The sequence below is a fragment of the Dipodomys spectabilis genome, unplaced genomic scaffold (genome assembly GCF_019054845.1).
Source record: "Dipodomys spectabilis isolate Male_0828 unplaced genomic scaffold, ASM1905484v1 ptg000264l, whole genome shotgun sequence".
In the NCBI taxonomy this organism is placed as follows: Eukaryota; Metazoa; Chordata; class Mammalia; order Rodentia; family Heteromyidae; genus Dipodomys; species Dipodomys spectabilis.
This window is the reverse complement of record NW_024870941.1, coordinates 9,853,803-9,877,921: the sequence shown is the minus strand read 5'-3', so window position 1 is coordinate 9,877,921 and position 24,119 is coordinate 9,853,803. Positions and strand designations below refer to the sequence as shown.

The window sequence follows — 24,119 nt, the reverse complement described above, 5'->3', positions numbered from 1 at the left end:
GACCTGGTCTGCAAGCTGACTCCCAGACCTTAGAGAAGGGCCATCCACGGTCCAAAGAAAAGCGAGACGCATTCCTTCCTGGGAGGTGCCTTTCCCACCTCCAACACTAGCATTTATTTAGCAGGATGTGTGCCCTTCTGAGAGCAGTGCTCCCCCAACCTAACCTCCTCCGCCCCCCAAGGCAGTCACCAGGAAGCCCTTCTCACCTCCAGGACCCGCACCTGCTTTCTGGCAGGATGCATTCCTGCCTGGAAGAAATGCCCAAACATCCAGACATTCCAAGTGTAACACCAGGAGAGATTAGAGCAAAGGTGACACATTCATCTTTGCAAAACGTTAGTCAGACCCCTGCCTTTACCATATACAACCCGAGGCTAAAGAGCTGGCGTCTCTGCCGGCCCCACCCTGGGTGCAGTGTCTGCCAGTGCCCTGGCCAGCAGGCTCTCGTAATAAGGCTCCACCAAGTTTTCATGACTTGTTCAGAAATTCTGACTCTGCAACGAAGTCAAGGACTCCCTACCTTTAGAGAGAAACTTCACAGACCCTCACCTGCAGCCATGACGCTTGCAGGGGTGAGGGCAGGGTGTGGGTGAGGGGCGCTGCGGCCTGTGACCTTCAAGTTGGAGGGACAGGGAGCGGTCCAGCCCAAGACCGCAGGCCCCCATGGTGCCCCCAGCTGCTCAGAGGCCACAGGGGCCCTAAGGTCAGAGCAGGCCAAGACCCTCTCCAGAGAGGCATTTGGGGAGGGGGCAGTGCCTGGACTTTGGGTCGTTAGGGCTTCAGATCCAGTGTGGGCAGGCGGCACCAAGTCTGAGCAGAGCCCTGAATGGAGAAGGTTTGAGCCTTCCCCTCCCTCCCCTTCCCCACCCCCTCCCTCTAGGACTTCCCTCCCTTCTCCTCCCTTTCCCTGCCTGCCTCACCCACCTCTCTTACCCTCCCAACCAAGGTTTCAGAGAAATGGAAACTTAGCTCCCGGGGCCCTCCCCTCCCCCAGCATCCTCCCCGGGGCCCTCCCTTCCCCAGCTCCAGGAAATTGAAACTCAGCCCCCAAGCTCCTCCTCCTCTTCCGGGATCTTCTCCCTCTCTCAGCTGCCCCTGCCTCCAAGCACCCCGGGGCTCTTGGCTGGACGGCCTGTGGCCGAGGCTGAGCTGCCAGAATCTCAGACCCAGAATGAGCAGGACAGATTCCGGTGACAGGGAAATTAAAAACAAAAACATAAAATCCTTAAAAGGGCCAAACTCAGTAATTCAAGCAGAACCAGTAATTCAAAATAAAGCTGGAGGGGCTGGGAAGGTGGCTCAGTGGTAGAGCGCTTGCCTTGCATGCATGAGGCCCTGGGTTCGATTCCTCAGCACCACATAAGCAAAAAGAAAAAAGCCGTAAGTGGCACTGTGGCTCAAGTGGTAGAGCGCTAGCCTTGAGCTGAAGAGCTGGGGGACAGCGCCCAGGCCCAGAGTTCAGGCCCCACAACCAGACCCCCCCCCCAAAAAAAAAGCTGCGTACTAGCACACCCTTCCTCCCTTTCAGAGGTATAAAAATTGTAAGGTGGGGGGGCGGGGGGGAGGCTGGGAAGGGAGGTGAAGGGTAAACAAAGAAGGAGGCTGCAATGCTTGATAAGAAATGTACTCATTATCTTGCCCATGTAATTGTAACCCCTCTGTACAATATGTTCACAATAAAAAATAAAAATTAAAAAAAAATTGTAAGGTCCACTCCTGGATGGCAAGCAGTCTCCACCCAGTACCTGCGTTACCTAGGCAACTGGCACACCTGGAAGAGGTCACATCTGCATCCCCTGAGGTCACATCTGAATTTGATGTGGCCACACCTTTCTCCATCCATACCCTAGATAAGGCCTTGCCCAGGCCCAGACACGCTGAGAGCTCTTTCCCAGCTCTCTCCTTCCCAGCCGTGTGGAGGGCCAACGTGACCTGATGCCAGCCAGAATGAGTAAACCTACCCCTCACCTGAATACCACGTGCGTGGTGCTGTTCCTACTCGGCTACCTCTTTTTAAAAACCTAACAAAAATAGGGTGACTTAAAGTGGCTCTGCCCACGCTTCCTTCCTGTACTAACTTAACCTGGGGTGCTCGAAGATCAGCTGCGCAGCCCCAGACCAGAAAACAAAGCCAAGGGGCAGTGCCCACCTTCTTGGGATCTCTTCCCATCTTTTGTTACAACCAAGTGCATTTTCCTTTCCTTTTTGCCAGTCTCCCAGGTTAGCCCGTGCTAACCTGGAGGCCTGACCAGCTTCCTTCAACGGGACTGTCCCGATCACAAGGGCGGTGCGCAGCAGAGCAAAGGCTGGGCCTCAAGGGGTCCCAGACCCTACCCTGTGGCCATGCCTCAGTCACCAAAGTCCCAGCAGCTCATGCAGCAGCTCCAGGGCCTGCAGGGCCCATGGGTGGGGGCCCCTCTGGTAGTCACCTGGGGTTTGCTCCTGAGCCTTCCGCAGGTCAGGCTGCAAGCCCCAAGCCCCGGGCAGCGCTCCCTGCAGGAGCCCCGTTCTGCTTTCCTTCTCTTGCTTTCTAGTACTCCAGGAGTAAAGCATGCTTCAGCTGCTGGGAGCCTCCAGGGCTGCTCTGCTGAGTTTCTGGAACCTTCTCTGGGGCTTGTAGGGTACACCCTGTTTTTCCGAGTGATCCTTTCTTCCTCCTATGTCTGGCTCCTTCCTCTGCCTTCAGGGCACACCAAGTGGGGGGTCCATGCCTAGCCCCCAGACTAGGGGGGTAGTAAGGAAGACACTGAGTCTGCAAGCTTCACCCTGAGCTATCATGGCTACCACGCTGCTGGGCAAGGTTCCCAGGACCCCAAAAAACCCTACAGCTCCCAGGGAGCTGTTCTGAGGACAGGGACCACACCCCAGGCCTCCCGGTGTCTTTTAGTCTTGGGAAGTGTGAACTAGGGAACCCGTGGGGAACTGAGCTGGAAGACGCTTCGCCCACGCTCCTCCCTGCTGCCCCCACCCTCGCCATGCACGGCACAGGCCAGGGCCAGCAGGCAGGCGGGGGGGGGGGGGGCCTCGCAAAGTCCAGCCTCGCCTGGCCGTCTCAGGGTAGGACCTCGGCGAGCGGCGCAGGGACCAAGGCCGTGTGGGAGTGAGAATGTTTCTAAATTTTATTCCACACTTTGGCACCAAAGCTGCGGACGGTGGTGCAGGGTGGGCAGAGGGGCAGCGGGGCTGAGCTGGAGCACAGGAGTGCCGGGTGGGTACGCAATGCTGGGCGAGGGGCTTTGGCAAGGCCTGGGGCCCCTGGACCTTCCCGTGCCCTTCCTCGACACTGCCCCACACTCACTCCCCGCTGCCGTGTGCTCACAGCCGCACACTCGGCACAGCCTCCTGGGACCAACAGGAATGGGGCATAAGGGGCCCTTTCCGTGCATCTGAGGGTTCCTAGACTGACCCTGGGAACCTCAGACTTCACAGGGACCCCTCATCTCTTCCCTGATCCCCCAAGGAAGGTCACATGATTGACTTAAGAGGGAGGGCAGCTGCCCCCCTCCGCCCGGGGCTGGGCAGGTGCTGGTCTGGCCTTGGAGACAGGTCTCAGGGGAGATTATCAGGCACGAGGAGGAGCTGGAAACTTGCCTCCTGCGATCGGGAAGGGGCCGGGTATTCTTCCTGAGCTCAGGGCATATGGGCGAGGGGTCTGCGGGCTCAGGGGCTCAGCTGCAGCAGCAGGACCGACAGCAGGCTGAGGAGAAGCCCAAGGCCCAGCAGTGGGCCGCTGACCCGGGGCCCGCCACCGGCCGCGCTGATATTGCACAGGAAACTCTGGCAGCAGTGGGTGCCCACGGAGGCCACGCCGACGTTGATGCTAGGGCCGGGGCAGATGGGCGAGCAGCCCTTGTTCAGGGTGTAGCCAAAGTCCACAACGTTCCCTGCACAGAAAATGAGGCTGTGAGGGGAAAGAGGGCAGATGGGCGGAGGCAGCGGCAGGTGGGGCTGGTCCAGCTGGGTCTGGCTGCCGTCCGAGCACTCACCGATACCAGCGGAGGCGGACAGGGTCACGCAGTAGTTGTCTGAATCGGAGCAGATGGTCGGCTTCAGGCAGTAGAAATTGCTCTGCTTATTGGTGCAGGAAAAGCAGACCAGGGAGTGGCCTGCAGAGAAAAGGGACACACGGCAGGTGGCACGGGTCCCACGCCTGGGCCTGGGAAACCTTCCAGTGCTTCCCTCCTTCAGCCCTGGCTCTGCAGGCATTTAGTGATCAACTACTGTATGCCAGGCCCTGGTCTGGAGACAAAAACAGTGAGGAGTGACGCCAGATGCTGGCCAGGAAGCGCTGGAGAGGACTCCAATCACACCACGGCCACTGTGTGGACAGGAAGGCAGGGGGTGGGGGCCCACAGGTGCCCTGGGACAGGGCAGGGTGGGGGGAGGGCAGGGCTGTGCGTCGCACCTTGCTCCACTCCCAGGATGACAGCCAGCAGCACCGGAAGGAAGACCCTCATGCTGGAGGCAGCGGACATCCCGGACATCGCTGTTTGGTCTCCCGAAGCCAAAGAAGCCTGTCCTGCCATAAGAGACGCAGCTCCTCAGGGGCCAGGCGGCCTCTCAGGCCCTGCCCAGGGGCAGCTGCTGGCATCCAGGTGCAGAGCCAGCAGGAGGGGTTCCTGCTCCATTCCTGCAGGACACCTGGCCAGCTAAGGGACATGGTGAACACGCGTAGAACTGAAGGCTCAGGGCCCAGCCCCGGCTGGCACGCTATCAGCAATGCAGCTACACCTTGAATCTCCCTCCGTTGGAGGGTGGTTCTCTCCAGAGCCTAGGCCACACCTCAAAAGTGGAGGACCCCACCCCCACTTCCATGAGGCTCCTGCTGGGCTAGGCAGCAGCCTCCCTCAGCCGGGCAGGGACACAGGCTGGAGGACCCAGGTGGCCTTCGCTTCACCAGGGAGACCTGTGTGAAGATCTCCCATCCCGCGCCATGCTGAGGGCAGGCCACCTGCAGCCACAGACACGTGAGGCTCCCCCACGCGGGGGCCGGGAAACACGTGGCCCTTGGACCAGAGTCTGTGGCACTGAGTAGGAAACCCTGGGTTTTGGTACCCGGTTTTTCCGGCTGGACGCACACTGTGGGAGTCGGGGGCCTTCTGCCAGGAAGGCCCCAGGTGGGGGAGGGGCTGGGATTTGGGGGAGGTCGGTGGAGCGCGAGGGGCAGAGCAGCAGGCCCGGCCGAGGACGGACCCCAGGCCTCTCCTGTCCAGCCTCGGACCTCTGTAGCATCTTGGGGTGGGAACGCAGAAACTCCAGATGGTCACGACCGGCGCCCAGCCCGGCCGGACCTACCTGTGCCTGCCTCCAGGCCGGGGAGGAAGGCGGGCTTGGCCGCGGGGAGTCCCGGCCGGCGCGACACGCGGCCCGCCGGCCTCGGGGCCGGGGCGCCCGGACACCTCCTTCGTGGGGGGCAGGGTGGGGGGGGTCTGTGTCCAGAGATGAGCACCGGAGCCAGAGGGCGCCGCCGGCGGGGAGGGCGGGGGGGGGGCACCGGGAACGGGCGGGGGACGGAGCGGGGGACGGAGCGGGGGGGGCACCGGGAACGGGCGGGGGACGGAGCGGGGGGGGGGACGGAGCGGGGGACGGAGCGGGGGGGGGGAGCACCGGGAACGGGCGGGGGACGGAGCGGGGGACGGGGCGGGGGACGGGGCGGGGGGGGGGGCACCGGGAACGGGCGGGGACGGGAGCCCTCCTCCCGGCCCCCCGGAAAGCCAGGCCCCGAGGCCGCGCGGGCCCGGGCTGCCTCCTCCGCGCAGCGCCGGCCGCCGGGCCCCGCTCCCGCCCGTCCTGGAAGCCGTGGTCCCCACGCCCCGGTGGGGGTCGGGGCTGGGCCCGGGAGGCGCGGGCTCCGGCGCGGCTGCCCCGTGCGAACGGCTCCCGGCCCCAGGCCCGCGACCCCCCCGGCGCCGCCGCCACGCGCCCGCCCCGGGCCCGAAGCCCCCGGGGGGACGCTCGCCGCGGCGGGGCCCGGCAGGCCCGGCAGACTCACCGCGGCGGACGCAGGCGCGGGGCCTGGACGAGCTCCCAAAGCCGGCGCCGAGACCGCGGCCCCGAGACTCCGGGCAGGCGCGGGACCAGTCTGAGCGCGGCGCGGGCGGGGCGGGGCCTGGGCTGGATCTGGGCGGGGCCTGGGCTGGATCTGGGCGGGGCCGGGCTGGATCTGGGCGGGGTCGGGCTGGGTCTGGGCGGGGCCCGGGCTGAGGCTGAGCGGGGCGGGCGGGGGCGGAGCTCGGGCGGAGTCTGGGCGTGGCCAGGATGGGGACGGAGCCGGGCGGGGCGGGGCCTGCTCGGGGGCGGGGCCCGCTCGGGGGCGGGGCCCGGGCCGGGGTGGACCGCCCTGCCGGTCTGTTGGGGTCCCTGGACTTGCACCAGGATCTGGGACTCCGCGCTGCCCCGCGCTCCCGCGGCCCTTCCCGTCCTCTCGCTGGGCACGCCTGGTGGTGCTGACCGGGTGGCGCTGGACCGTGCCCCCGTGTCCTCCCGTGTGCCGGCACCGGGCAGGGCGCCCAGGGAGCCCCCAGGCCCTCCTCTGCGCCTGCCCCAGGGCCTGCCTCGGGGCTGAGCTGTTTCTGGGCCTCACGGCTGGGTGCGAGGCGCACAGGGCCGGGGCATGGAGGTGGTATCCTGGTTCTGTGGGACTGGTCTGGCCGAGCTAGTCCATCCTCCTCCTCCCTGGGTCGCAGGGATGCCTCCTGTACACCCCCCCCACATGGGCCAGGACCCCTAGAGAGGACAAGGACAGCCCAGGGAGCTTGTGCCTGCTGGCAGCCACAGGGGGCCAGGCAACCGGCCCTGCACCTCCGGCCACACAGGTGCTCAGGACCTGAGAAAATGAAGCCCTTCTCCTGACCTCTCAGGAGCGTCCTTCTCGCCCTATCTGCCTCCAAATGCCTGCAGAGCTCTCCCCTCCCCTTCCTTCCTCCCACCGTGTGTGTGTGTGTGTGTGTGTGTGTGTGTGTGTGTGTGTCTGTCTGTCTGTCTGTCTGTCTGTAAGTGCTGGGTCTGGACCCCAGTGACTGTGTATGTTCTTTAACCTTTTCTGCTCAAGGCTAGCACTCTGACACCAGAGCCACAGGTTGAGTAAAAATAAGTCTCTGGACTTGTCCACCCAGGTTGGCTGGGATCCTCAGGCCTCAGCCTTCTGTAGCTAGGGTTACAGGTGTGAGCCATCCGGCGCCATTCATCCAGCAGGCATTCACAGAGCACCTGGTGCTGGGGCCCTGCCCCTCCCCCCCAGCCCTGCCTTGGTGGACTGGCCCTTCCACTTTGGAGGGACCTACCTCACCCCTCCCCTCCTTCTGCCAGGGCCCTCCCGGGGAACAGTGGGCTGCTGAGTTTCTGCCACCTTTTTCTGACAGTCACGCCTCTCTAGCACATTTCTGTGGAGTCTTTCTGGGTGACAGCAAAGAGGGGGGTAGGGGTAGGGGAGGAGGGAGGGCAGGGAGGCAGGATGGAGAGCGAGGGGGTCTAGGGTAGGGCTGGGGCTGAGGCTGAGATACTCTGAAGTTTCTCCAAGGCTGGGGGTCATTGGGGCGCACTCTGCACATGCAAGGTGTGTGTGGTTGTGAGATGTGTGTGGTGTGTGGTTGTGCGTGGTGTGGTGTGTGGGTGTGTGTAGTTGGGGGTGGTGTGGGGTTGGGGGGATGGTATGTGATGTGTCTTCAGAGCTTGGGGTGAGCCATCTCCTTGCCTGGTCTCCGGAGACTCCCTCTTGCAGAATCATGGGATAGATCAACTTGGCAGGGTTCCAGGGGTTCATCCCTTGGGGCCTATGAACGTGGGGGCTCTGTGTGTGTTGTAAGGTGTCTGGGCCGCAGCGTGGTGATATTTGTGGAATGGTGTTCTGTAGCTGACCCGGGGAACGGGCAGTGGCCGGGCCCCTGCTGCATGGGGTCCCGGCTTCATGGCTTCACTCTGTCCTCCAGCCTGGAGACCATTCCCACTCCTCGTCCCGCACTGGGACCGCGCCAGCGCTCTGCTGGCCCCTACTGGGGAAGACGGGTGAGTTTCCCCAAAGGGGCACACACATTCCGTTGGGGCATTCCCCTCCAGTTTCTGGCCTGCTGTCTTCCTGTTAGTAACCTAAAACCACGGCTGGCCCGTGGCAGTGCCCTGCGGTGCCCGCGGAGGGGACCATGGCTGGATCCTGAGCCCCTTCAGGGAGGTCTTTGGGATTATGCACGTCCAGCCCAAGATCACTGCCTGCGCCAGACTGTAGGAAGAACTTACTGACCTTGTTTGGGGAAGCCCGGGCTCCTCACCCATCAGCTGGGAGCTGGGGGAGGACTGACATTGGGGTTTCCACTTGTGCGTCCATCTGTGCTCTGGGTCATCCCCTCAGCCGCTGCCTGGGAATCCAGGAAGGACAGGACAGGTGATAAGATCTTTCCAATGAGGGTCAGAAGAAACTTCCCCAGGAGAGGCACAGCAGGGCCTACTCAAGATAGACTGTACCCCGGGCAGCCATGGCAGGCTTCTCCTGACAGACTGCTCCCCAAGAAATGATAACATGGATAGCGTCTCAGGAACTCCCCCGTGATGGTCAGCCGGCCACACTCGGATCAGGGTGGCCTAGTAATTATGCATGCGTCTCACCCGTGCCCTGAGTCTTCCTCTAACCCAATGTGCAGGTCTGTACCTGAAGTGGCCGAAGTGCTTACCTTGCCTCTTTCATGGCTTCCTGTGATGCAATCATCAGACCTCCTTTCTCTGCCTTTCTCCATTCTCAAGTTTTTAGTTTTGTTTTGGTTGGAGGTTGAACTCAGGGCCTGGGTGCTATCCCTGACCCTTTTCTGCTCAAGGCTAGCGCTCTGCCACTTAAGCCACAGCTCCACTTCTGGTTTAATTGTGGTCAACTGGAAAGAGTCTCACAGACTTTCCTGCCCTGGCTGTTGTTTAACTGCAATCCTCAGATCTCAGCCTCCTGAGTAGCAAGGATTACAGGTATGAGCCACCAGCCCCGGCTAGAATTTGGCATGTTGATAGATAGATGCCTTGATATGTGGAATTCATGGAGTTTTTGGCCTGGAGCTGGAAACGACAGTTTTGAGACTTCTTTGGAATCCTCCACCTAGAAGATCCCAACGGAGCCACGCCATGCCAGGGTTTTGCCCATGACCACGGGCATCCGCACCCAGCCATCCTGGCAGAGCAGGTGACACAGGAAAGCTAGCGGTCAATGGTGTGACTTGGGCCCAGGCCTGTTAGGAAAATGGAGGAGAAAGGATGGAGACAGGCTGGACTCGATCTTCCACAGGAGAGGACTGCACTAAGGTAGCAGCAAGGGACACAGCCTTCCCGAGGTCTGTGAGTTGAGAGGGTTTTCTGGGGTCTGAGCAAGGCAGCATCGGTGAATGAAAAAGCCACCAGGTCAAGGGAGGCGGCGCTTTTCCACTGGGGCCATGGTGGCATGTTTACAGCCAGGCTGAGGCCAATGGCCCTGCTGGGTCAGGCAGTCTGCGCTCATCTTTGCTGGCTTGCTGGGATGGGCCTGTGGCGTTATCTGCATCTGCAGTTGTGTGGATGCTGAGGGGTAGCTCCTGGCCCACGGCCAGCCTGTCCCAGGGGTTCCCCACACGTGCTCCGCAGGGGTGGGGGCCGGATGCCGTCTCAAAGCTTCTCCAGGTGGATCCACATGGATGTGCTGCTACTCCAGGGCCTGGAGGACACAGACACGCTGGACAGAGGGACCGTCCAGAGTCGCTTCCCCCGGCACGGGAGGGGTCTCCTGCCTCATGGCTCGGGGCGCTGGCCCTCGGCCATCGGGAGGATGGCCTTCGCCGGTCTGGGCAGCTGTCTGTGGGTGTGACCTTTGTCCTGTAGAGGTCACAGGGCTGGAGCACCAGAAGGTCTTCTCCCCAGAACTTCTGGACTGTGGCCAGGCCTCCATCTGTTTGGGTTTCCAGGTCTAGCATTCCTGGGTCCTTGCGGGAGTTTTGTGACTCACACACATTGTGCTGCCCTCAGCTGGGCAACCGATTTTCAGGTTGGTTGGCGCTGCGGGCCTCGGCCTCGGCATCTCCCCCACCCTCCCACGGGACTGGGTGGGGTCAGGAACAATGCTGGCCCTCCTGCATTCAGGGGGCGGGGGAGGAAGAGCTGACAGGAAATCGAGACCAATAAGAAATGTAAAAACACAACCAGGATGTGAAAGCTGAAAGATCGAGCCTGGGCTTCCCTCCCCTCCCTCCCCTTTCAGATGTTAAGGTTCTGGATTAGAAGACACAGAGCTCGCTGCTCCGCCTCTTCCCTCCCCTCCCTCCCAACCGCCCCCCTTCTCCCCTCCCTCCCAACCGCCCCCCCTACAAAGGATCTGCCAAGGGCACATCCTGGAACTCACATCTATTGATGCTGTGTTTTGGATAAACCTAGGTCACATCTCCTTGCTTTGGGATAGTAATGAGACATATCTTGGGCAGATTTGGGCTGACACACTGCGGAATAATTGGGGTGGCATTCCTCCTCGAAGGGCCTGCCTCCCCGCCCTCGGCCTGTTCTGGGCATCCAAAGATGGACTATGACAGGTTGACCCCCACGCTGTGTTCCCAGGTGCACACAGACGTCAGGAAAGCCACCAAAGACAGGCACAGGCTGCCCGACACAGGCGGGCAATCCGATCACCTGAGCCTGGGGTGGGCCTGGCCTGAAAGACCCTGGCTGGGAGGCCAGGAAACGGTTAAGAGCTTGGAAGACAGAACTGTAGCCTGCCAAGGTCCAACCGTCCAGGCCAGACAGACGTAGAGCTGTTTGAACATTAAAAAAGCTTGAGGCCCTGGATAAGGGAATACTTAGCCTATTCTCTGCCTGCACCTGCAGCCACCTCCCCTCTTTATTCTAAACTCCTGTGACCCCTGTCTCCTTGCTCAGACCGGGATAAACACCCAACTCCTAGCCCAGTCTTTGCATAGTCTCCAAGCCCGTGGTGGGAAGCGGGAAGCCTGCCTCCTTGCTGGGCTATCTCGGTAAACAGGCCTCACCTGAGGAGGATCCAGTCCAGCCCATTTCCTTCCTTTCTCCTCCATTTTCCTAACACTCTGCTCGGAAAGGGTAGAGCCATGTCCAACCCTCCAGGTCTGAGTGTCTCTGCTCCCACATCTGTACTGTTCGCTCATGGCTTCCTCCTTTGCTCTTTATAAACCTGTGCTAAACTCTCACCATGCGAGGCCTCCTCTCCGCGAGCCCCTTGAATGCGTCTGCAGCCTACCCCTCAAGGCTCTGTAACCGCGCTGGAACTGGGAAGCTAGAGACCGCCCTCACCACTTCCCACCTTATCTCTTCTCCTTCCTACCCTGGGAGAGGGGTTGGATGACCCGTGGGACTCTCCTCTGCGGCCTTCAGAGCTCCACCTTCAGGCTGGAAAAGTCAGCGGTCCTGAGTGGGTTGGCCTTCCCCTTCCACTGAGCCATGATGCCCTCTGCAGCGGAGCTGTCCTGGGGGAGCAGAGGGAAGCTGAGGCCGGCAGAACTTTGACCCAGCAGCCTCCAGCCTCTCGCCTGCTGCTCCGCGCTCTCTTCTAGGGCTCCGGCGCAGGTTCCTTCCTCCCGAGGACTATGGTAGCGGTGAGGCCACGGCTGGTCCAGCAGCCCCTCAGCCAGCCAAGGGACAGGCATGCCCTGGAAATGGAGAATGAGGGGTTCTCTAAGGCCTCCTGTCCTTGAGAGAGGAAGAAGGCTGAGTAGCTGGTGGCCAACCACAGAAAAGCATTACCACTTATCCTTGCACCCGTGGGTTGCAAGGTAAATGCGACATGGCCAGATGCCCCTGAGTCGACCCAAAGATCAACTAAGGTGTGTGTGTCTGTGTGATCTGGCTGAGATTTTTTTGCTCAAGGCTGGCACTCTACCACTTGAGCCACACTTCCACTTCCGGCTTTTTGCTGGTGAATTGGAAGTAAGAGTCTCTCTGATTTGTCTGCCTATGCTGGCTTCCAAGGTGGATCCTTGGATCTCAGTCTCCAGAGCAGCTAGGAACGAAGGCTCTTACTCAAGCCTAAGATGACAGGGGTGGGGGTGGGAACCGTGAATCTTTTTTTTTTTTTTTTTGGTTGTGGGACTTGAACTCAGGATCTGGGTGCTGTCCCTGAGCTGTTTTACTCAAGGCTAGTGCTCTCCCCTTTGAGCCACAGCTACACTTCCAGTTTTCAAGTGGTTAATTGAAGATAAGAGTCTCATGCCCATGCTGGTTTCAAACCATGATCCTCAGATATCAGCTTCTGGAGGAGCTAGGGTTACAGGTGGGAGCCACCAGGGCCTGGCAGTAATAGATCTTTAACTTGACAAAACAAAGACCCAGGCCCTGACACTGCACTCTGAGATAAAGTTGATTGGATAATATTCCCCGACTGCCACCAGTCTCTGAACACTGTAATCAAGACAGCCAGGGGAGTCCTCACAGGGCCCCCCCGCGGGGTCCTGGCCTCTTCAGCCTCCTTACCCTTGCATACAAACCTGAGCTAAGGCGAGAAGAATTGTTCTCACCTTAGACACTGCTCTCAGGCCATTGCAATTTTTAAAATATAATTTTATTGTTATTAAGGTATTGTACAACCTCATAAGACAGGTAATGAGTACATTTCTTTTGTGGGCAATGACATAAAAGTGTATTCTTTTCTCTTCTTGCCAGTCCTGGGGCTTGAACTTAAGGCCTGGGTGCTGTCCCTAAGCCTCTTGGTGCTAAAGGCTAGCACTCTTATCATTTGAATCACAGCTCCACTTCCAGCTTTTTGTGAGTAGTTTATTGGAGCTAAGTCTCTCACAGACTTTCCTGCCCTATCTGGCTTTGAACTATGATCCTCGGATCTCAACCTCCTGAGTAGTATTCTCATCTTAATAGCTCAGTTTTGCTGTGGTTCTGCATCTTGTCTAAACCTACCTCAGGCCTACTGTGAAGGCAGAGGTACCGTCCCTTCTCCCCTAGCCTCTGACCTCCTGTCTCTCTGCCCCTAAGTCTTTCTCCTCTCCTGAGGTCGTGGGAGGCTCCTGGTACTAGGGTCTGGGGTCCAGGTCCTGTCTGGAGCTGCTCAGGCCGTGTCCTTTGTGGCTTGGGCCTTCTTGAGCCCTGACTGCCCAGCGTGAGCTGTGAGTGGCTGTGGGTGGCCTGACGCAGGGCTCGGGCCTCGCAGTGTCCAGGCCTGAGTGGGGCGGGACCAGACAGTGGGCCTGGTGCAACCTGGGGACCTTTGCCCTTTGCCCTAGTGACACAGAAGGGACTTTTCGTGTTGCAATCAGTGGCAGAGCCCACGCAGCCCTGGTGGAAGCCCGCTGGTGGCACGGCTGCTGGCCCTGTCCCCAGCTCTTCCCAGGTAGGTGTTCATGCCCTGGGTGCTGTGACTGGTTGTCCTTAATTTAATTACATGTTTGGACAGTGACACCCTAGTGGCTGGGCCCTACCACCTTCTGACTGGTTGTTGACTCCTAATCAGGTTCCTTCGGTCCTTCCAGGGGCACAGGAAGGTCACGAGAGCTAGAAGGGACCAGAGGGTGGGACAAGGGAAGAGGTTCTGCAAGAGTGTCGTTTTAGTGTGGGATTTGGGCTGTGAGGCCAAGATGCTGATTTGGGCTCCATCCCTACGTGGGCGCTGTCGGATGGCCACACCCTCTGAAGCACGGGGCTGTCCTGGGGTGGAGTGGCAGCCGGGGGGGGGGGGCACGCTGGGGGTCCTGTGTTTGGGTCAGGGCCTGGGCTGCCAGTCGTGCTGAGCAGTTTGGGTGGGCACGGGGAGGAGCCCGCAAGGCTGGCGCTGCCCTCGGGCATCAGCAGGGCATGAACTGGACAAATGAGCTGTGATCTTTGGCCTGTGATCTTTGGTCTTCAGAGAGGAAAGGAGGCGAGTGTCCATCCTCACAGAGGGAAGGAGGCGAGTGTCCATCCTCACAGAGGGAAGGAGGCGAGTGTCCATCCTCACAGAGGGAAGGAGGCGAGTGTCCATCCTCAGAGAGGGAAGGAGGCGAGCGTCCATCCTCAGAGGAGGGAAGGAGGCGAGTGTCCATCTTCAGGGAAGGAGGCGAGTGTCCATCCTCACAGAGGGAAGGAGGTGAGTGTCCATCCTCACAGAGGGAAGGAGGCGAGTGTCCATCCTCAGAGAGGGAAGGAGGCGAGTGTCCATCCTCACAGAGGGAAGGAGGCGAGTGTCCATCTTCAGGGAAGGAGGCGAGTGTCCATCCTCAGGAAAGGAGGCGAGTGTCCATCCTCAGAGAAGGAAGGAGGCGAGTGTCCATCCTCAGAGAGGGAAGGAGGCGAGTGTCCATCCTCAGAGAGGGAAGGAGGCGAGTGTCCATCTTCAGGGAAGGAGGCGAGTGTCCATCCTCAGGGAAGGACTTGGCATCTATGTGTGACAGTCCTCAGGGGTCTCACGTGAAGAGTCTCATCAGGTGAGGTTTTAGCAAGGACGCCTTTTGGGATAATAGGATACATGAGAGAGACATGGGCCGTGGGGTGGGAGGGGGCATTTTCTGCTGGCTTCCCCAAATGGTTGCCGTGCCCTGGAGCAATCCCAAACCACCAGGCAATGATTCTGGGGACCAAGATGGCGTCTATTGTCCAAGACATGGAGGTGGGATCCGTCATCCCCCAAACACAGGGGCTTAGGGGAGTTGACAGGCCCGCCCTCCTCAGTCCCCTCCCCCATCCCTGACAACTCCACTCCAGGCCAGTGCCCGGCAGCAGGAGGAGGCCGGCAGGAGGAGGAGGAGGCAGGAGGAGGCAGGCAGGAGGAGGCAGGAGGCAGGAGGAGGCAGGCAGGCGGCAGGCAGGAGGAGGAGGAGGAGGCAGGAGGAGGCAGGAGGAGGAGGAGGCAGGAGGAGGAGGAGGAGGAGGCAGGAGGAGGCAGGAGGAGGCAGGAGGAGGAGGCAGGAGGAGGTAGGAGGAGGTAGGAGGAGGCAGGAGGAGGAGGAGGCAGGAGGAGGAGGAGGAGGCAGGAGGAGGCAGGAGGAGGAGGAGGCAGGAGGAGGAGGAGGCAGGAGGAGGAGGAGGAGGTAGGAGGAGGCAGGAGGAGGAGGAGGCAGGAGGAGGAGGAGGCAGGAGGAGGAGGAGGCAGGAGGAGGAGGAGGCAGGAGGAGGCAGGCTCAGGGCAGGGCAGGAGGAGGCAGGCTCGGGGCATCTCGGCTCCCTCCACCCCGACTCACTGTAACTTGGTGTCTAAAAGGTGAAGGACGGGAGCAAGCTACTCACTGGTATTTTGTCTTATTCCATTTATTTCTGCTTTTACTTCCTTGTTCTAATGTTTGAGTTTGGCCCGTTTAATATTGACTAATTTTCCTTTCCCCGTCTCCTCCTCTAGAATGCCGTCTGGTGTCAGGATGGAGGAGTGGAACACGGACGGGAGGTTTGCAGGGGTGGTGAAATGCGTCAGGAGGTTGAGTGGTCTTGCAGAGGGTGGGGAGCGCGTGGGAGTCCCGCAGCGGCTTTTCTGCAGCAGAGGTCTGGGGTGGGCTGGCGCCCAGGGAAGGTCACCCGGCCTCTCAGCGACAGAGTTCTCTTGGAACAATAATCCGCTCTTGCTAGGAAGTTGCAAGTCTTTTCTTCACGTTTGTTTTCACAAGCATCCTGTGTGGCTGTCTTAAGCCTTTGCCACCCTCGACAAGTTCTAACATTGGAGGTGTTTCCTTGTTCCTTGGCTTAGAACTAACTCTGAGTTTCTCAGGGCTCTATAGGCCGTAGTTATGCCCAGGTGAGAAATGGCCAGAGGCTACTGGCTATTGATAACATCATCCCGGAGGCGCACAGAGATCAGGGAACACTTAGCTGGCAGCCGTCGGTGGCTCATGCCTGTAATCCTAGCTACAGAGGCTCTGATCTCTGGGTAGCTAGCAAAGAGCTGGGAGTGGAAGAGTGCCAGCCTTGAGCCAAAGAGCCAAGTGGGCGCAGAGACCCGGTTCACGCCCTGGACCTGCGTCAAGAAAAGAGCAACTTGACACGTGTGGTCAAGCATCTAATCAATGCTCCGCTGACTGACAGGGCTAGGAGGGCTGGTCTCATGGGAGGTGTGAGCTGGTATTCACCAAGGTGTTACGTAGATCTGCTCCTCCATGTTTCTGTCAGTCACCTGGAACCACGGTGAGTTGTGAAAAGACTCACCATAGCTCTGTTGCTCTGATACACGGCTCCTCGGAGCGGCACCCTGGCTGCTGCGTGTGTAACGTGTGTGTGTGTGTGGAGCTGAGCTGCACTGCCGTGAGCTGCCCCGTACTGAACCGGTCTCACCGACTGCTGCAGCAAAGATGTCCAATCCCAAGTTTCATCTCCACATCCTCGCGTCTGCCCAAACGCCTTCATCCGCTCCACACATTTGCTCATACACTCAAGTGTGGAAAGAGTCGTCCTTCCAGAGTGCAGAGCTCATGGCTTCCTCTTCCGCCTCCCACAGCCTCAGCCTGGCTGGAGTGGCCAAGTGAGCTCTTCCTCCCTTGCTGCTCGAGGTGGGGTCTGCTGACATTTTGCCCAGGCTGACCTGTGACTGAGATCCTCAGTAGTAGCCGGCATTGCAGGCGTGAGTCATGGCCTCCGGCTCCTGACTCCGTCTATTTAGGCAGGCTTCTAATAGTCTTGAATACTTTTAGGTAGAACTTTTAGAAATTGAACGATTTGGATTTTGCTGTATGTGGGTATGCACACATTTACATCTATACATGTATGTGTAATTTTTTCGTTGTGCTAGGACGGGAACCTAGGACTTTGTGCATGTCACAGAACACTCTGTTACTAAGAAATATCTTCAAGCCAAACAGGCCTTTCTTCCTCCTTCCCTCCCTTACTTCCCTCCTTCTTTCCCTTTCTTTCTTTCTCCCTCCCTCCCTCCCTCCCTCCCTCCCTCCCTCCCTCCGTCCCTCCCTCCGTCCCTCCCTCCCTCTCTTCTTCTTTCTTAGCTTACACTTGCTATGCAGAGGAGAATTTTACTGTGACACTTCCATACACTGATCTGATCAATCCTCTGCCTCCCTCACTCTCTACGCCCCCCTCCTCACGTCCTCCCTTCCCAGACAATTTCAACAGGCCCAAAGTGAGCTTTCATTCTGAGGAAAAGTCAAACAGCACACTTGTCCTAAAGCTGATTCTCTTATAATCTGGTAGCACTCAGGGGATTTAGACAGGTGGAGACCTATTTAAAACCACCCCTAGAACTCCTTTTTGGGGGACCCATTTGACATCCCAACTCCCTATAACCAGAACAATGAAGCCTCTTCCCACGGGGAAGCAGGAGGAATGTTCACTGGGTCCTCGGCTGGGCTCTGCTCCTGTGGGCTGTGGACACGGGGGACGGCGAGACAGACACAGGCCTGCACCCTGTGGTCGTGGGCTTCCTACTGCCCCGGGACCCGGGAGTGCCTGTGACCTTCCCACATGACCAGCGGCCTCGGTGACCCTCACCAGCTCCGGTCACCACACCAGCTCCATTGATCGCACCAGCTCAAGTGATCACACTAGATCCAGTGATCACACCAACCTCAGTCAGTGATCACATCAGCTTCAGTGACCACACCAACCTCAGTGATCACACCCACCTCAGTGATCACACCAACCTCAGCGATCACACCAGCTCCAGCGATCACACCAGGCCACCAGGCCAGTTCCAGTCACCATCTGACTCTGGTCACTACACCATCCCTGTGTTGGAGGAATGGCCTGGTGGACTCTTCCTGAAGACACAATGCCACAAACACCACCAATGGGCTCTGCAGCCATGAGCCCTGCAGCCAGCATCCTCGGATTTCTCTTTTGATGCGCGATTTACAGTTGAGGCTTTTGCTTTGGTACAGCGGCTTGCCCGTCTTAGCTCGTTAGCGCTCACTAACTATGAACGCAAATGGAAAACCCCAATAATGGGAAAGGACAGAGACAGGGCGTTAGGAGCCTACTTTCTGCCTCAGTGAGTGTTCCGATACCTCGCTACCTCACAGCACAGTATGCAAGCTTTGGAAAAGCACGAAGCCAGATCTGTTCCTCTGCCAACAGGAAACCAATGAGAGCAACTGCAAAATGACCCTTTATTACTGGAGTCTTTTCTTCCCTTTGATTTTGAACTAAGCAATAAGATTTGGTTATGCTCACAAAATCTAGACTTCTTACCCCAAACAATGAGACACATCAAGTTATTAGCAATGAATGGTGAATGGGTTGCTGAAGAGAGACCGCCATGCGCTTCAGGCAGGAAGGAGTTTATTTGGGAGAGCCAAACTTCCGGCCTTGCAAGATGGTGGCATGTTTGGGCTGGGAAGGTAGCTCAGCGGTAGAGTGCATGCCTTGCCAGATGGTGGCATGTAGAAGGAGGGCCATGGTGGGGTGGGGGAGGTGTGGCTGCAGCCGTGAGTTGGCGCCACCGAGGCTGAGGACGTGACCGTGACCGCAGAGCCCAGGGACCTACCACTGCCCCCGGCTGCACCGGGCCCTGTCACAGGGGCTGGGCCGGGCCTAACGAATAGAGTTACAATATGTCTTTTTCTTAGAATTAGCTTTCCATGTGGGTCACAGCCACAGAATTAAGTCAGTCAGGAGAAAAATTAGAATGGAAAGGTAATCAATTATTCCATTGAGCACAGATGATCCTAGACCCAGAACATGTTAGTCTGATTAAGAAGCACCATGGGGGCTGGGGAGTGAGGCTCAGGCCCTGCACTGCCACAAGAAAAGCACGGTGCTGCTCTTGAGTCTGGTTCAGTAGTTGCTTCCGTCACCTGATCATTTATCTTCTCTAACTGATGCAATGCCCCCCCCCCTTTTTGGTGCCAGTCCTGGGGCTTGAACTCATAGTCTGGGCACTGCCCCTGAGTTTTTTTCTCCCAAGTCTGTTGCTCTACCATGTGAGCCGCAGCTCCACTTCCAGCTTTTTACTGGTTCATTGGAGATAAGAGTCTCACCGACTTGCCTGCCCAAGCTGACTTCAAACTGTGACCCTCTGATTTTGGCCTCTTGAGTAGCTAGGGTGGCAGCGTGAGCCGCCAGTGCCTGGTGAGCCATCCTTTCTTTGAAGGGATGTCCAGACATCAGTGACCAGAGTTGGATGAGTAGGTCACTCTCAAAGTCTCTGAGCCCAGCTGATTAAACAGTAGAATAGACAGGGTGCTGGTGGCTCATGTCTGCAATCCTAGATACTCAGGAGGCTGAGATCTGAGGATCACAGCTTGAAGCCAGCCTGAACAGGACAGTTCCTTATCACAGATGAGCCACCGAAGAGCTGGAAGTGGAGCTGTGGCTCAAGTAGTAGAGTGCTACCCAACCACTGGCTCAGGGACAGCACCCAGGCCCTGAGGTCAAGCCTCAGAATCAGGTAAAAAAAAAATAATAAACAGCCCCAAAACAAACAACCAAACCAAACCAAAGCAAAAGCAGAAAACAAACAAAATGGACAACCAGAAGCAGTGTAGCATGACAAAACATACCAGGCTTTAGATCAAAGGCAGACACTTAGCACAAACCAACCCCGACCTACCTTTTCACAGTAGACGCCTGCGATGTGAAACGCGTCTCGCACCTGCCAGCAGGCGTGCCAGGTGAGGCCTGCCTGGCGTCCCAGGCTTTCCCGTGTACGGTCTTGGTCTTGGCCTTGACCTGTCCTCTAGCTCTTTCCTGTGACAACTTGGAGAGCTCGCACTGCAGGTTGGGCAGTGGTGGCGCGTCACCGCTCGGCCGTCTGGGAAGGAGATGTCTGGCAGCGCGGGAGGTGACTAATGGGCCGGTCATTTCCGTCACCTGGAGAAGGACAGGATTCTCATCCTGAGCAGGACAGTGTGGGTGCCCGGGGTTTCATCGCCGGGCGCTGGGCACCATGAGCTATAATTAGCTGAGTGGGCCGCGTGCCCACAGACTAAATGCTGGGCACGGTGGGCGGGCGGGGCCGGTAGGAGGGGGCCTCCCAGGAGGAAGGAGGGCGCTGGGCTGCCCTTGCAGGGGGTTTTGGGACCCCAGCCCCTCTCCGTTTTCTTGGTCAAGAGGCGATTCCTCCCCCTGCCCCCCTTGCCAAACATCCCTGCTGTGATGTCTGCCCCGGGCCCCGGGGAGCCCACCCAGGTGAGCCCGGATGGAAGCCGGACCAGAGGAAGCGTTCGTCCTTTACGTGGATGGCCTCAGGTAGTTTGTCATGGTGGCCGAAAGCCAGCCACGTGCAGTTTAAAACTTGTGAATGAATTCCGGAAGTTTCCACTGACTAGGCGCCGGGGCTTGCGGCATGGGGAAGGGGCTCTGCCTGGCTCCCGTGCCACTTCAGCCAGGGCCACGGGACGGTTTTGCAGCCGCCAGGCCCCGCGGGGAGGAAGCACGTGAACACCAGCCCCGGTCTGTCCCGCCGCCCGCTCTGGGCTGTCCACGGGCAGAAGCGCCTCCCCACCCCCCCCACACCGAGCCGCTGCCAGAGCTGCGGACGCGGGCTCAGGGCAGCAGGCGGCGTTCCCACGCCTTCCCACGGGCAGGCCCCGCCTGTCCCAGGGGAGGGGCTGCTGCTGGAAGGGGGGGTGAGGACTGGACCTTGTGAAGGGTCCCCTGCCTGGGCGGGGGGGGGGGGGTTCACCCCTCCTCCAAACAGCCTCACCATCTCTGTAAAGGCCTCCGGACATCAGAATGGGGCCTCGGAATCCACCCGCTGTGGTGGGGACGGGGCCATGCCAATAATGGCCTCTGCGCCCGCCCTCTCCCTGGGAACCCCCTGGGGTCTCCGGACTTCCTCCTCTGCCCCGTCTTCTTCTGCCTCCTTGTTGCCTGAAGGCCGGAGCTGCTATCTCCTCCTCTTCCTCCTTCTTCCTCCTCCTCCTTCCCTCTTCTCCTTCCTCTTCCTCCTTCTTATAACTCTCCTTTATGTGTATCTGTGTGTGCTGATCCTGGAGCTTGAACTCAGGGCCTGAGCTCTGTCCCTTAGCTTTTTTGGCCAAAGGCTGGCACTCTACCATGTGAGCCACAGCTCTACATCGGGCTTTTTGTTAGTTCATTAGAAATGAGAGTCTCACCAATTCCTGCTCAAGCTGGCTTCGAACCGGCTCCACACTGGCTGTGAACGGTGATCCTGTCTCAGGTTGCAGAGCAGCTAGGGTTACAGGCACGAGCCCCCAATGCGGCTCATTCCTGAGCACTGCAAGGGCAGACAGGCAGGCAAGCCGTGAACCGTGAAGAGCAGCCGGGTTTAGTTTTTGCTCTGTAGGTTGAGGGGCCTTTGGGGTGAGGGGCGTGGGCGCTGCTGGGGCGGCCCGCGGCTCCTCTCGGCAGGTGTGGCTGGGGGCGTCACCCCTGTGGTGGGAAGTGTTAACCACTGTCACTGTTTCCTTTCAGAGACCTTGTGATCTCCCGCTATCGCTCCGCTGTCTCACATTTTCCCTCTAAGGGTGGGGGCTTGAATGTTTTCCATTTCTGGTTTCTTTTGCCAGCATGCACCGGGGTTCAGGGCTACTATGGGCCTCCCTTCTCTGGGGCCCAGGCCTCCTCTCCCTGCCCCCACCCTCCACCCTGCTCCATTCCCGTGCACACTCGCCAGGCCCAGCCCTGGCCTCTGTGCGCCCTCTGGTGGCCATGGCCCCCACGGACAGCCAGCTTGGCCACGGCGAGCTCACTCCTGTGGACTCTGGCCCAGTGGGTAGGGCTGTGGACCGCAGGCAGCCCAGGACGTGAGCTGGCCCTTCCCTTCCCCGAGGCTGCTTATCCCCGAGCCTGGCCCTGGCCCAGCAGTGTCTCCCGTTCCCTTCCTCTCTCGGGTGACGGGGCTGAGGCGTCTTCATGGTGTCCCGGGGTAGAGCCCCCGGGAGGTGCTGGCAGCCCGGTCTCCTCAGCCGTCCTGTGCTCTGCCTCTAGATTGGATAAACACCTTTGGAAACACCTCAGGATATAAAACCACTGCTCAACAAACAGCTTTTCTATATACCAGTCATGAGCAATGGGAAGGAAGTCACGGTAGCCCTTGAGGACACTCACATAACTAGTTAACGGAGGGAGCGAAAGACCTCTGCGATAACAAGCGTGAAATTTCAAAGACACTGAAGAGCACACAGAAGACAGAACAAGTTCCCGTGCTCATGGACCAGCAGAATCAAGGCCAGGCGCGTGCCACCCTGCCAGCGCCATCTGCGGAGTCCATGTCGTACCTGTCAAGGTCTGCAAGGCCACGCGTCGCAGAAAGAAACAATCACGAAGCTTAGAAGGAAGCATAAGAGACCCCAGTAGTCACCTAGATCCCGAGTAAAATAAACAGCGCCGGGGGTTATCACAATATTGGATTTCACATTATACTACAGAGCCATAGTAACAAAAGAGCTGGGTACCGGTAGGAACCCTCCAGACCTGTGGAGCAGCCTGGAGACCAGGAACAAAGCCCCACAGCTAGAGCCACCTAACAAAGGAGCCAGAATCAGACATGGCAGAAACAGACCCCTTCACCAGATGGACTAGCTACTGGAGTCTCATTTGTTTATTTAAAAGTGTTTGCTTTTATTGCTTTAAAAGAGGCTAGAATGTAAGACAGGCACAATGTGTGATGTCCAGTTACGAACGGCTGACCCCAGCAGAGGCCTGCACCCGGCCACCACCGGTCACCGAGTCTCCCGGAAGGGAGGCTGCTCATGAAGTCTAGTGAGGCCCTGCGCCACTGCCCGCACCCCAGCATCCTGGGCGCTGTGTCCCACACAGCGATAAGCCACTGAGTCATAAAGTTCAGGGAAGCTTGAGAGAATGCCGTGCATCCCTGACCCAGTGTCTCCCGCCCGGCACCAGAGACACCGGGGGCTTGGCTGCATGTCCAGCTTGGATCCCAGGGCGGGGCCTGGCCGTCCCCAGCAGAGCTTCGCCAGGGCCTGTGCTGCCCCTCACCTTCCTGCCCTCTGAACACCAGCTGAGGACCACTTCCTTCCTGGCTCCCGGGAAGAGCTGCAGAGGTTGGTTCCTAATACATTTCTGTCTCTCAGGTAATAATAACAACAATAATAGAACATTCTTTCCCATCTGAGCGATGTGTTTCCTGCCGGGAAGGGCCGGAGGGAAGAGAATCTCTTCAAGCCACTCTCAGCTGAGGGCAGAGAAATGGAGGCAGATGTGAGTTTTACCTTGAGCACTAGTGAGTATGCATTTCACATCCTTTGAGGTGGGCAACGGGAGGGAATTGTTTTGGACAACTGTACGGTTGTTTTGAGCTGTGATCAACACCAGCTACGGAGAGAAGGGAGATTCTTCGAGGTCAGTAGTAAAAGAAGGGCACGTCTCCTGGGCGGGGCTTGGGAGCTGAGTGTGGAGACCCCGGCCCTTCCCCACCCCGGAGTTTCTTGGGGCCTGGTGTGGCCACCTCCCCCTGACCCCCCCTCCACCGGGGGGAATCCTGGTTTAGACGTGGCTGTGATGGTACCATCCATTCTTCTGAGAGGATTTGACCAAGATATGGCCAACAAGACTGGTGAACACACGGAAGAGCCTGGCATCAGGTTTATGAGTTTGTGCCAACCCAAACAGAACAAACTGAAGCGGGAACGCGGGACGGCTCTGGGTCTCGGGCAAGCCGCCCCCAGCGAGGAGCCACCGCAGGACAGCGCGCCACGGCCTTGTTGGCAGCAAGGAAACTCCGGGGCAAGAAATACTGGGTTAGAAACGGAGGGCGTGAGGTAGGTGAAGAGACTGGAAAAATGCCGGGCGCAGACACGCGCAGACCCGTGCGCCCATGTCTGTGCCCGGGGTGGCGGGCTGGGGAGAGCTCATTCCCCTGCCCGGCCGCCAGGCCCGCGGGCCACTGGCTCACGCACGGGCTTCTGCCGGCCCCACTGTGAGGTCTGAGAGGGAATGCTGCAAGCACCGTTTGTGCTCCTCCAGAGCACGCTCTCGGCGGCCTTCTGAAGAGAACGCCAGGGGAAATTTGGGGAAGAAAATATTGAAGTTCACCATGGTTTCTTTGGGCCATTGGACTGGACTCTCCCGTCAAGAGATAACAACAAGGCTTGTGCAAAAGGGATTTGCAATCTTTTTTTTTTTTGGTTGGTCATGGGCTTGAACTTTGGGCCTAGGCACTTTTCCTTAGCTCCTCAGCTCAAGGCTAGCACTCTGCCACTTGAGCCACAGCACCACTTCTGGTTTTCTGGTGGTTCATTGGACATAAGAGTCTCACAGACTTTCCTTCCTGCGCTGGCTTTGAACCGCAATCCTCAGATCTCAGCCTCCTGAGTAGC

The 24,119-nt window shown here is 58.7% G+C and overlaps 1 protein-coding gene and 1 long non-coding RNA gene across 4 annotated transcripts; both read right to left on the bottom strand.

Annotated features, from left to right (window-relative positions):
• Positions 1-3,105: 3,105 nt before the first annotated feature.
• LOC122125375 (lymphocyte antigen 6E-like) lies at positions 3,106-8,774 on the bottom strand. 3 transcript variants are annotated; one of them, XM_042700015.1, is made up of 5 exons: positions 8,664-8,774; positions 8,237-8,351; positions 4,406-4,519; positions 3,987-4,106; positions 3,106-3,884 (listed from the first exon to the last, which is right to left on the bottom strand). In XM_042700015.1, exons 3-5 carry the CDS (start codon positions 4,482-4,484, stop codon positions 3,661-3,663), a joined length of 423 nt encoding a protein of 140 aa, XP_042555949.1. In that variant the 5' UTR covers positions 4,485-4,519; positions 8,237-8,351; positions 8,664-8,774; the 3' UTR covers positions 3,106-3,660. The 3 variants fall into 3 exon arrangements, with proteins under 3 accessions (XP_042555949.1, XP_042555947.1, XP_042555948.1); XM_042700013.1 differs by lacking the exons at positions 8,237-8,351; positions 8,664-8,774 and adding an exon at positions 5,993-6,094; XM_042700014.1 differs by lacking the exons at positions 8,237-8,351; positions 8,664-8,774 and adding an exon at positions 5,993-6,090 and having other exon boundaries at positions 4,406-4,514.
• Positions 8,775-10,336: 1,562 nt separating this feature from the next.
• LOC122125342 lies at positions 10,337-21,099 on the bottom strand. The gene is made up of 3 exons (XR_006150752.1): positions 20,934-21,099; positions 19,427-19,686; positions 10,337-11,615 (listed from the first exon to the last, which is right to left on the bottom strand). It is a non-coding gene; the product is annotated as an uncharacterized LOC122125342 (long non-coding RNA).
• Between the last annotated feature and the right edge of the window lie 3,020 nt (positions 21,100-24,119).

Coding starts and splice junctions, on each gene's coding strand:
- LOC122125375 (XM_042700015.1), bottom strand. CDS start 4,484: ATGTCCGGGATGTCCGCTGCCTCCAGCATGAGGGTCTTCCTTCCGGTG. Junction 4,107..4,405: donor CATCCTGGGAGTGGAGCAAG/GTGCGACGCACA, acceptor TTTTCTCTGCAG/GCCACTCCCTGGTCTGCTTT. Junction 3,885..3,986: donor GTCCGCCTCCGCTGGTATCG/GTGAGTGCTCGG, acceptor TTTTCTGTGCAG/GGAACGTTGTGGACTTTGGC.